The sequence below is a fragment of the Helianthus annuus genome, chromosome 8 (genome assembly GCF_002127325.2).
Source record: "Helianthus annuus cultivar XRQ/B chromosome 8, HanXRQr2.0-SUNRISE, whole genome shotgun sequence".
NCBI lineage: Eukaryota > Viridiplantae > Streptophyta > Magnoliopsida > Asterales > Asteraceae > Helianthus > Helianthus annuus.
Genome location: NC_035440.2, coordinates 77,622,995 through 77,636,155, shown reverse-complemented (window position 1 = coordinate 77,636,155; position 13,161 = coordinate 77,622,995). Strand labels below are relative to the sequence as shown.

General features: G+C 36.4%; 1 protein-coding gene and 1 long non-coding RNA gene across 2 annotated transcripts; both read left to right on the top strand.

Moving 5' to 3' along the window:
• The first annotated feature begins 3,680 nt into the window (after positions 1-3,680).
• On the top strand, positions 3,681-5,166 carry LOC110871207. The gene is made up of 5 exons (XR_002553556.2): positions 3,681-4,228; positions 4,308-4,381; positions 4,464-4,535; positions 4,611-4,682; positions 4,820-5,166. It is a non-coding gene; the product is annotated as an uncharacterized LOC110871207 (long non-coding RNA).
• A 902-nt stretch (positions 5,167-6,068) lies between these two features.
• Positions 6,069-7,930, top strand: LOC110871206 (rop guanine nucleotide exchange factor 14). Its single transcript, XM_022120100.2, has 3 exons — positions 6,069-6,360; positions 6,538-6,882; positions 7,497-7,930. The coding sequence occupies exons 1-3, from the start codon at positions 6,097-6,099 to the stop codon at positions 7,839-7,841; spliced, it is 954 nt and encodes a 317-aa protein (XP_021975792.1). The 5' UTR covers positions 6,069-6,096; the 3' UTR covers positions 7,842-7,930.
• The last annotated feature ends 5,231 nt before the right edge of the window (positions 7,931-13,161 follow it).

Here is a 13,161-nt window from a genome sequence, read left to right as displayed (position 1 = left end):
CTTTCTTGAAAATTGAGCTTAGTTTTTACATATTCTTGTATGTTCCTTCTTCATCACTAATTCTTCTCTTCTCACGATATAAACTGATCAGTGCATTTTATGTACATCTAAATGTGTATTAATTAATTACAAAAAATGTGTTGGTTTGATCTAAAATATATAACTCTTAACTTGTTTTAATATTCTTAGGCCATGTGTAGTCATAAAGCCCTTTTGGGCGCGTTATGCGACATGTGGCATGACACGTCAGCAAGGGGCTTTATGTGACGTTATGCAATTTGAGGCCGTAGTCATAAAGCCCCCGCCTAATCACTACTCAATTATTAATTTCTAATTTTTTTAATTATTTTCTAACTTTATAAAAAAAACAATACACTTAAAAAAACATTACAGTAACAAAAAACTGAAAAATAAATTAAAAAACTGATTGTTTGCTAAAAAAATTATAATGTTAGTCTAAATTTTAAAAAAATAAAAACAGAAAAATAAATTAAAAAACTGAAAATAAATAAATAAAAAAACCACAAAATCTTTTGAGCTAAGCCCAACCCAGCCCAAAGCCCATAAAAAAAAACCCTAAAAATATTTCTTCTTCCTTCTTCGTGTACCTGCAAAGAGAGCCCCACCCTTGTTTGAAACCTTTGAAACCTGCAACACAAGAGAGCCCCCCTTCTTCTTCTTTGGATGTATATATATATGTTTGAGTGTGGGTTAAACCAGAAAATACAAAAAAAAAAAAAATCAAACTTCAATCGTAACGCCGCTATGGAGGTCGCGCCCCTCTCTTCTTTCTCCTTCATGGCGCCGCTCGTTTTGGTGTGCCCGGCGCCATGCCGGCGCCATGACCGGGCATACCGCCCCACTACGCAAGACCTTAGGTTTAGAAAAGAAACATAGCTAAACACCCAAAAATACAACATTAACTTAATATTTATAAGGTAAATTAGATTTAAATAATTCTAACTTTCTTAATTTGGCCGATAATAATCCCAACTCAGTTATTTGCCGATAATAATCCGAACTGGTCCACTTTGGCCGATAATAGTCCGCCGTTAAAAATAGCTTAACGGAGTTAAGTTTTTTTTTTCCCGAATTACTAATCGTGTTTTAGGGATTTTGATCAGAATGAGGATACGAGTCGATTTATGTAAAACTTACCTCTAAACGATGCTTCAAACGACTTGATTTTTGTTAATTGGAAGTTTAAACACCCGAATTGAAGCACCATTTTCGTCGTTTGGGACAGTATTTCGAGTTAAATTTTACATCAGTCAACTCGTATCCTCGTTATAATCAAAATCCCTAAAACATTGGTTTGTAATTCGGAAAAAACTTAACTCCGTTAAGCTATTTTAAACGCAGTCTATTATCCACCAAAAGTGGACCAGTTCAGATTATTATCGGCGAACAACTGAATTGGGATTATTATCAGCCAAATTGAGAAAGTTGAGATTATTTAAATCCAATTTACCTATTTATAAACCTTTCAAAAAAAAATTTACCTATTTATAATTGTGGATTACATTAACATATTAATGGTGCTGAATTTGTTTAGGTTGCAAAACTCAGAGTGAATAATTAAATGAATTGGTTAGAATGGATTAAATTAGTTTCATTAGATATTGTAATTGATAAATCAGAATTAAAAGAAAACTAAAAAGATATTGTTTGAATACTTTGTGCAGATCATTCGAGAGTTAAAATGAGACTACAAAGTAATGGGCTCTTATTATACAAGAAGAAAATAGTTGAAAGGTTGAGAATTAAATGACCATGGTGTCACGTCCCGTCAAAATTCAGCACAAAATTTCAGCTTTCTAGAACTTTCAGGGGTCATCTAGTCACGTCTAGAGTCACCCGGAAGGATTCGGAACAACCCACATTGTTCCAACACCATGGAAGCATAATAAAGACCAACTTCAAACCAAGAAAGCTCTAGAAAATGCTGGGAAGGGCTGGTCAAAGCAGCCTTCAAATTCAGCCTAGAAGACTTTAGAAATTCATCAATGAAGCATGATATTTATGAAGAACTATCTAGATAATATTATGTAGAATGTTGTAAGGGAATGATCTAGATATAAAACTATCTAGATCAGCTCCCAACTAGTATAAATAGGGATGTGAGGCCACATTTGTACTCACCCCACACAACCCCCTCATAACTTATTCATAACCAACTTCTTGTAAACACTTTGTACTTGTAACTTTGTTCAAGTAATACATAACCATCTTTGTTGTAGTATCGCACTACAAAATCATACTTGTGATCCTCACAAGCAAAGACTTCCGCTGTTATACATAACCAAACTCATCCAAAAGGCTGAACTTAGAAGTATTCTAAATGCCGCACGAGAGTTCAAGAATAACTCTGTGACAATGGGCCCACAAACAGGATTGTTTGGTGGGAAATGGGAATAAAGGCAAGGCATACGAATTATATATATTAAGCCCATTAAGTCTAATCACTTTCCAAATTAATATTCACCATTAGATCTTGCTGAGATGAATCTGAGCTGTTTAAACTCACAAAAATTGCTCCGATAGCAGTTCAGAGCAGTTAATTGCAGTTTCACAGCTAGTGTTTTGCTCCACATTTTTCTGTTCATGATCTCCACTTCCATATAAGTTAAAATCCCACTTTTACTCTCTCCTGAATTTCAATAGGCACGGTTACCGGTTATGTTGTAGTTATTGAAAAGGGGGGATTTATAAGTCCATCATAAATTAGGAGCAGTTACTAAGGTGGAAAGCTGACTTTTTAAAAACACATTTTGCTTTTTTTAACGCCAAGGAACGACGAGCCAACCACCGTGACACTGGGCGTTGTGGCCAAGATCGACTACTCGACCACCGCCAGCCCCTTGGCTCTCCTAGATGCACGGAAACCCGACCTCCACTCGCCCGAAGGCACGACAGTTGAATAATCGGTAAAACCTCGTCTCCCATCCAAGACGAACCGGCGCCACCCGTATTTTCCCTTCAGCTGGATGCCGCAGAAAATAATAGGGAGAGTGGGAGTCAAACCTGGGTCACAAGGAATAACAAGTCTTTCCCCAACTACTCCACTACTATCTCATTAACAACCCATTTTGCTTTTGAACTAAAAATCAAACCACTTTCTAATTTCAATCTAAACAAAATTAGAAAAAAAATTGCAGTTATGTTTACAAGCAGTGATAATTATATATAATTACAACCTGGAAAATGAAGAAGCATAAAAAACATGTGAACTTTACATAACGAAGATTAAAATCTATAACCTAGATATGGAAAAGCATAAAAAACATGTGATAAATACAACCTAGAATATATACTGTCGGCTTGGGAAAATGTAAACATTAAAAACTTGAAAATATAAAAATGAAAATGTTAATAAAACATGTAAAAAATGTGAAAATTTTAAAAACATTGGGAAAATGTAAGCATTCAAGCGTGAGAATAATTTACAACATATAAATCTTGAAACCCGAAAATTTTAAAAACATATGGGAAAATATAAGCATTCAAGCGTGAGAATAATTTACAACATATAAATCTTGAAACCCTAGTTCTGATTTGGGTAAAGTTTTATGATTATTATCAGTTTTTATATTATTATCAAAAAGACTAATTATCATATACAGTAAAAATAATAATTTTTAGAAACTATACATTAATTTCTATGTATAACGTAAAGGGATGTGTTATATAAAATATATATAGTAGAAATCATAATTTTAACAAAATACTATTATTTACATATGTTATCATCATCTACCCCATGTTCCAGATTAAAAAAAAAAAAAACTACTACTACAACAAAATTACCAATTTACCAATTATTTAGGGCATGGGTGTAGTGGTTTTGCTGAGATGAAATCTGAGTCGTTTAAACTCACAAAAAAAAACTGCTCCCATGACAGTTCAGGGCAGTTATTTGCAGTTTCTCAGCTGGTGGTTTTGCTTTACATTTTTATGCCCATGATCTCCACTTCTCAGCATGTTATCTCCTTATTTTAAGACCCATTATCTCCAACTAACTCCTAAAAATATGGGTCAGTTGAGAGGATGTATTGCTATATAATGCACTTGCATTTAACAAATTCAATCATTAATTTCTAAAGCTAATTCTGTCAAGCATTTGGCAAAAAAGAAGCAAAGTATAGCTTTCATTAATTCTAGCAACCTAGGGTGTTCTAGCAATGAAAATCAAATTCCATCAGCAACTATATCACGCACTTCAACAAAGGTTAGTAAAAGTATTTGTTTACGAAATTGCTACTGTCGCTATCTCTATCATAAACATTTGAATTGATTTGTTATTTCAGGAAATCTAGTTAAACAGTTTGGTTGATGAGGAGCAAAATACGTTGATAAAAATGGATCAGAATGTTGTTATCAGGTTTTTATTTGATACTCTTAGTGTAAACTTATTAATCTTGATATTTCTATGATCAACAATTTTGATTGATTTCTTATTTCAGGAAATGGAACTTAGCACTTTGGTAGACAAGGAGCAGAAAACGTTGATACAAAATGGACCTGCATGTGATCAGGTTGATACTATTACTTTAAATTAATTATTCTCGATATCTCCATGGACAACACTTTTGATTGAATTCTTATTATAGGAAATGAGCCTTAACAGTTTGGTTGATGAGGAGTAGAAAACATTAATAAAAAATGGACCGGCATGTGATGAGGTATCTATTTCATTCATGTGTACTTAAAATATCTAAATATCAGTTAGTAACCGGAAAGGCGCTCACATTTAAATTTTGCCTTAGGCCTTCAAACGCTTTGACCCGACCCTGACTTTAATGACATGTTTTTTTCTTAGGTTCGCAAGGTTGAAAGAAGCAACAAGATGTCTAAAGCACTAAGGAACTAGAAATGGTACGAGGTGATTGAGATTGTTAGTTATGACGATGATTGGGAAGAGGATGATATTGTACGTGTAATAGAAAGAAGCAAGTTTGCTTGTCTACACGGTGGAAAACGGGGTGTTCTTGATTGGGAAAAGGATAATATCTAGATACACTTATGTTTTGAAGGCAATTGTTTCAAGAATGATGCATGTTTTGTTTTTCTTTAATGTTTAACTTATTTCACTATTTATGTTTCCAATTTTAATGTTGAACATATCTTTATGTTTTTGTTTTAATGTTTTATTTATTCACTCTTATGTTGCTGACATTATATTAAAAAGAACAAAATTTAACCAATGAATTTTCTTTTCTTTTAATTACTGTTTATTTTATTATAAGAGTAGTATAGTAAATGTAGAGTTGATTTGTTTTTGTTTTTCATTAAATTACTCCGCTATTTCGTTTACAAATTTCAATAAAAACATGTTCTCACGGACCCAAAATATTTCAACATTTTACCAAATTTGACATGTTACCCAGTTGGCCATTTTGCCACCCATGTCCCTATACCCAAATTATTTCAACATGGTATAAATCAAGAATAAAACGCATAAGAGAGGCGTCTGGCATATGCAGCTCATGCTAGAAACCTCTTGTGACAAAAGTCCAATGATTTCTATTGTAGTATCTACTGGTTTGTAAAGAGAGCAAAAAACTATTTGTAAAGAGCCTATTAAATCCTTCTAATTTAAAATAGTAAAGTACACTGATGGTGTTTGTAATTTACCAAAATTTTTGATTTGGTCCCTAGTTTTCCAAATGTATATGGATGGTCCAGTGGTTTACACTATGTAACGTATTTAGTCCCCAACTTTGCCAAAAGTACATGGATGGTCCCTGTGATTTGCATTTTGTAACGCATTTAGTCTCTAACTTAGACCTGCTAAAACCATTACCTTTGTTGGTTGAGGACTAAATGCGTTACAAAGTGCAAACCACAAGGACCATCCGTGTACTTTTGGAAAGCTATGGATCAAATCCAAAATTTTGATAAACCTCAGGGATCATCCGTGTACTCTACTCAATTTAATAATTAGATTGCTATTCACAAAAGGTAGACAAACAGAAAAAAATTACGGGTCAACTCAACCATGCTAAAAACAATATGATTCAACTCGTTCGAAATGCCAGTTTAGCCATTTGCGTAAATCGTTGAGTTGACAACTTGACATACACACGCTGACAGGAAATGCTAGATACAATGACAAATACCGAGCATTGGTATGAAGAAGGTAGCCGATCAGAAGGAAAAAACAAGAGTGTTGAAGAAGGCGAAAGATGGTGGCTTCCAATGCCACGAGTACCCGTAGGTGGACTCTCTGTTGGCGAGAGGAAAAGGTTGCTGAATCAGGCGAAATTGGTTCACCAAATATTCAAGGCTGCCAAATCTATAAATGAAACCATCCTGGCTGAAATGCCTATACCAAAGATCATTGGACAGGCACTTCCTAAGGTTAGTTATCCTCACTCACCATCCTTTAGCATATGAATATGTTGATTTGGGTTGTGTTTAATCTCAAACGGGTTCAAATAGAAAAATATAGCGGGAGGGAGAATTGGTTGACCCAGTCAAACGGGTTGAAAGTGCTTGATAATCAATTATAATAACGGCTTCATTTTTCATTTACAGTCTGGAAAGGCAAACCTTGGTGATGATCTTTATAGGACTCTAAATACAGCCTCTTACTCAGCTGTAGGAATGCTGAATTCACTTAACATAAAGTCTGAACACAATGCCCTGGTAACCATTAACAGACTAGAAGCCGCAATATACGCATGGAAAGAAAGAGTCTCGATACAAAAAACCAGCACTAAATCTCCAGCAAGAACAGTATGGTCCTTCAAAGATCCTTCGGAGCTCAATAAGATCGAGTTTCTGATAAACCGAGCTGAAGTTCTTATGCAGCAAATTAGAAACCGATACCCAAACCTTCCTCAATCCTTTCTCCATGTCATGAAAATCCAATACGGAAAGGTGAGCAAATCATCCACATGCAACGTTTTTTATTTTGCTTGGTTCGTAGAGGTGGCAAGATGGACGGGCTGGGTAACGGGTCAAAATGGGGTTGGGTTGAAATATGTCACTTTTTAGTTGGGGGTTGAAAACAAGCCATATAGGTTGTGTTGACCCGTGAACACTTTTTGATTCGATTTTATATGGGGGGGGGGGGGGGGTCAATCGTGTCTGGTTGAATCGTTGAACCTGGACACGGCAAGTCAAGCGCGTTGTAAATGACTTCTAATCAAGTTGTAAATGTGTTAAATGGGTTGGTGGATGGATTAAACAGCGCGTAAACAGGTTGGCGGGCATCCTCTTTAATTAAACAGGTCGACATGTTTAGTTAAATGGGCTGTATTAGAAATTGTCACCCCTTTTTATGAATTTTACAACTAATTATTTTCTTAAGCATGATTTGAAAGCATAATGTCTTAAAAATAGGTTTAGACGACATTCTTATTGTTTGACCCATTTGACCTTCCACTTTTAGCTACATTTTCTTATTTTACCAAATTGACTGGCACAAGCAAATAGGTTGAAATTGCCACCTCTAGCTTTTGAATTACTAATTAGTCATGACGTGTATACAGGATATCGCCTACGCGATTTTAGAAGCATATTCTCGGGTTCTTGGAAACTTGGCATTTAACATACTCGCTAGAATTGGAGACATTTGTCACGAGGATGAAGCTGTCGATCCTAACTCACCGATGCCATTGGGATTCTCAGGCATTGTAAGTGCAAGGCACACACTCTTTGATAAGATGAACTACATAGATGGAAAACTGAGTTTGTTAAAAGCTAAAAAGGCTTCGTATACGCCATTCTTAGGTGATGAAACAAATACAGATTCAATCGCAGCGACATCTAGTCGAATCCCTCATTGTTGTATAGGTAAAGAGGTTTGTTATACACCCCCTAAAATGTCACCTTAGTTCAGTTATGTAAATGGTATGCTATATAAGTACGAGAAACGTATACAAAACCTACATACTTCCAAATAAATGCCGTTATTTCGCTAAAATGTTTTGTGTTTTTGCTTGGTTTGGATGGTTTCAACAATTATTGAACATCCACCTAGAGTGTATAGGTTCCTTTAATTGTATAAAACTTATTGCCAATTTTTATAACAATTCAAGAGAATATTTAAATAAATGAGAAAGAGATAGAAGAATAATATTGGTGCATTTTATGTACATCTAAATGTGTATTAATTGATTACAAAAAATGTGTTGGTTTGATCTAAAATATATAAGAGGACCCGGGGCGGTCCGTTATAAGCCCGGATCACGCGTGGTTTGAAACAAAACACCGCCGCCACCCCCAAAGTATCACGCGTCAATGTTACAACGCGTTGTATTTTTCACGCGTTAAACTTTTCAAATTCGACCGTTGTTTGTGTTGACCGTTGTGCTTTTGACCGTTGATAAATAAAAAAAACCCTTTAAACAATCTATATATACTTCACATTTTTATACCATTTCACCCACACCAAAACACAAACACATATCACACATTCTACATATTTCACAAATAGATTTTCCTACTTCTTCGTTTCCAATTGACAGCGATAGCGATAGCCAATCATCTTCCGACAATGAGACGGTTGAATTTTTCGAGTCGGTGTATAACGAACTTGAAGCAAGTTCGAACCGCCCAAAGAAGAAAATGGTAGATCATGATCGTGAAAATGCCAAAGAAGTGTTAATGAACGATTATTTTGTGAAGAATCCGGTCTACAATGCCGAAACGTTTAGAGATCGGTTTCATTTACCAAAAGAATTATTTTTAAAGATTGTTGGAGACATCGAACCAACTAACTGAAGAACGGTTTCAAGAACGTTACGACGCGAGGGGCAAACGAAGTTTCACGCCGATACAAAAATGCACGTCCGCCATTCGCCAACTAGCGACAGGTAACCCTCCCGATCAAGTTGATGAATACTTAGCTATGTCGGACAAAACTTCACGTGCATGTCTGCAATTTTTTTTGTAACGTGGTCATTAAATTGTTTGGTAAAGAGTTTTTACGTAAACCGATGAGACACGACATCTCACGTATTTACGCCGCACATGAGGCTAGTGGCATTTTCCAGGGATGCTCGGTAGCATCGATTGTACACATATCGAGTGGAGAAATTGTCCGAGAGGCGTATGTTAGGGGTGACATTGTAACACCCTGCTTTTTTGTAACTTTCCTTAATTAGAAAGCTTGTCTTGTATTTCTATTTTTGAAAGCTTGTATTTCCTTGTAAACGTATTTCGTTGTATCATTGTAAAATCCGAGACTTGGATCATAATAAAATTCTTTATTTCATACAAATTATACCTTGTATATTCGTGCATGCTTATACGACTTGAATTCTTATTACATTGATATCTTGTTCATGATTCTTGAAAACAAGTGATGAAATTACAAATACATGTCATGCGTACCCCCAACTTGCATGCTTTTATCCACGTTTATACATCAGTGATACTTACTTACGATTCACATACTTATATTATACTTAATCATATGTTTATATACTTAAAAACACCTTATAACACACTTAATACCCTTAAATCATAACATACATAAACTCTAGGGGCTAAAAATGACAAAAAAATAACAAAGTTTCTCGGAGGCAAGCCGTCGCGCCCCGCGACTGGCTCCCCCTTCCCTTGTCGTGGCCCGCAACCCCCCCCCCCCACAATTCATAGAATCTCGTTGGCAGCTCATGGATTGGCCGAAAATGTGTTTGTTTAGTTGTTTTTCTTGCATTTAAACACCACCTAACTCCCCTAAACCTCAACTATAAAACCCACCTCATTCCCACTCATTTTCCACTTTACAAACACTTCAACCCTTACTCAAAACACTCTAAATCAGCAGCAAATTCTCATATTAAAGTCAGCTTCAAGGCAGATTACAAAAGTGAGTTCATACTCACCTTTCTTCCATTTTCTTCACTTCTTCTTCCTCTACAAAGCTTGGAACACCTCTAGGAGTGTTTCCACAGGTTTTCCATGGAAAACCAAGGTGGAACATCACCATTTTGAGGCCCAAACTTTCTGTTTTGGAAGAAATCTTTATAAACATTCTTTAAACTTGATTTTTCTTCAAACAAACTTGTTTTCTTATGCCACTAATCAAACCCATGATTAGTGAGCTTAACCAAGGTTGTTTCACACAAATTCGGAGGTGTTTATTGCCCCAAACTTTATGTTTTGTAAGGGTTTTTAACCCACAAGCGTTGTAACCTTCCAAGCTTGTTCTTGTAACAAGACTTGTGCTTGGTATGAGTGTGATTACTTGGAAGCCTTGGCTATCCTTGTGACAACTCGAATTTCCAAGATTTCTATTTCGCATTTATTGCACGTTCTGTTATTGTTTAGTTGTTTACTTGCACAATTGGTTTGCTATGAAACTGTATACGTTTTGATACAATAAAGTGTTTTGTGGTTGTGCATGGTTATGTGCTACTTGTAAAAGATTTGTCAAATAATGGAATGTGGTGTTGAAACTATAATAAATAATACTTAAGGGTGTTTAGGGTTAATAGTGAAACCTTAACAACTCATAACCCTAATTCCCTTCCCTAATCATTCACTAATCATTCACAAAGAATCAAAACACGTACTTTCACCTCCCCTAATCCTCTCTACAACCATCTTCTCATCAATCTTGGATTCACAAGTTCTTTTGCATCAAGTTGATTACCAATCCATCTAGAAACAATCCAAGGTAATTGTTAATGAATTGTTGTTGTTCTTGATTCTTGATTATGTGATTCATGTTAAAAACCCTAGTTCTTCATATATGATAGTTCTGTGGCTACCGATTGAAATCTGATTGTTGTGAAATAATATTGATCAGTGGTGTAATCGTCTGCTTAATGTCAAGATGCTTTACATGCTATAACTGTTGAATGATAATCGGATTGATGCTAGACTGCCACAATGTAATTAGGGTTTTTAAGATCGTATGAATATAGGAACGTAACTGATATAATCACGTTGAACTTGAACATTCGTATGTATGTTGTTTTTAGTCAGAGTTTTATTGAACACTCTTGTCTGAGTTTTATAATAGCATGTTAGTCCGAATTTTAAACAAGTTATCATGCCATCCGAGTTTTATATAAATACCTCAAAAGTCTGAGTTTTGTTATCATGTAATCCGAGTTTGTTATGATGTACCTAGTCCGAACTTTGTAAACATATAGTTGTCTGAGTTTGTAATGAAAACAATTAGATCCGAGTTCATGATATAAACATAGAGTCCGAGTGATTCACTTGTATCTTGTCCGAATTTCATTTAATGCTTGTCCGAGTTTTAAGAGCAAAACTCTTAGTCCGACTTTGTTAAGGAATGGGTGAGGGGTCCGAGTTTTTAACCCCCTCCCCATGTCCGAGTTTTTCTAATCCATCCACACAAGGTCCGAGTTTCTTCATGATATGTCCGAGTTCTGTTGTGTTATTGGTCCGAGTATTGGGCTTGAAGCCCTAGTCCGACTTTTATCCACAATAAAGGGAGTCCGATTGTGATCTTAAGGGATGTCTGAGTTTTTGGGCCTGGCTCTTGTCCGAATGTTACGAAGGAAACCCCCCCCCCAACCTTTTGGTCCGAGTTTTGGCAAGGATAAGGGGTCCGACTTTTGACCCCCATGACTACTTGTCCGACCTTTATCCCTAGAGCACAAGAGGTCCGAGTTTTGAACCCTACCCCCCCTTGTCCGAAGTTAAACGTGAATGAAAGAGGGTCCGAGCTCTTTGTTGCTTGTCCGTCCGAGTTCTTTTATAGGGCAAGCCTCTGTCCAATTTGTGTGTTGTTAAAAAAAAAAGGGAACCACGAATATGTGTTAAGTTGTTATATGATATATGTGACAACTGTGAATATAAGATTGAACCTGTTAAGTTGTTAACATTGTTAAGTTACGTGCATGACTATGTAGGTGGTTAACTGTTGTTAACTCAATTAGTATATCCTGCTAGTTAGTTAAGGCGTGACTGTATCATTCCTGTTATGTTTGTAAACTCTGATAAGTTGCTAACATCGTTAAGACTGCGATTCTCCCAAGAAGGTGAATCAATGATCATGATAGTACAAACTGTGATGAACATTTGTGTGAAACATAGATTACATGTGAAATATTGCAAATTCGAAACTGATTATTATATGTGCATACAATAGGACTTGATTGATTACTTGTGAGTGCATAACCTAGCATACCGAGCAAACCAAGGTGAGTTCACACCCTTACTAAGGCATGGGATTCCCAAGGGCTTGGGAATGGGATTAAAGGAATGTGACTGACGAGATTCGTACATACACTACTACTAGACTACCATACCATCGTCCTCGGTTGTGCAGGACACATACGTAAAACCTACGTATACTTATGCCACTCGCTATCCTCGGTTGTGAAGGATACTCACGTAAAACCTACGTGAACTTATTATACTCACTACTGCCTCAGTTGTGTCAGGCACTTACGTAAAACCTACGTAAACCCCCGCGTACTCCTATCCTCGGTTGTGAAGGATACTTACGTAAAACCTACATAAACCCCATACGCGCTACTGTTCTCGGTTGTGAAGAACACTTATGGTTACGCATAGTCTAGTGGATAAATAACATGGGAAGCCCCCACCAATAGAAACCAATATCGGCCCAGTAGAGCCACCTGATACTCATGAACTTACTTTTACGCATTTACTTTCTGTGAACTCGCTCAACTAGTTGTTGATCCTCTGTTACATGCCTTGCAGGACGTTAGGTACTTGGAGCTTGCACAGGGAGGCGCGGTCGTTGTGGACAAGGATCGTGTTTACTTTGATTTGAACATTTTGACAAATACACACTTTATTTATGATTGGGCTGTTATGCATTTGCTTCCGCTAAACTTTGATATGATACTTATGTTTTGGAACACCTTTCATATGGATGGGTTTGGTTTAATACAATTACTTTTACTTTATACATGGTTCTATATGATTGGTGGCTTGATCCTGGTCATGTCACGCTCCCAAGCGGTGATACTCCGCAGGTGGATTTTGGAGGTGTGACAGATTGGTAACAACAACAGCGGTGGGAACAACAATGGCAATGAAGCAAGGGGACGTGCGTTTGTGTTGGGGCAGGGTGATGCCAGAAATGATCCCAACGTCGTTATGGGTAAGTGTCTTCTCGACGATATTTATGTTACAGTTTTATTTGATTCGGGTGCGGATACGAGTTATATGTCTTTGAAAATGAGTAAATTGTTAAAA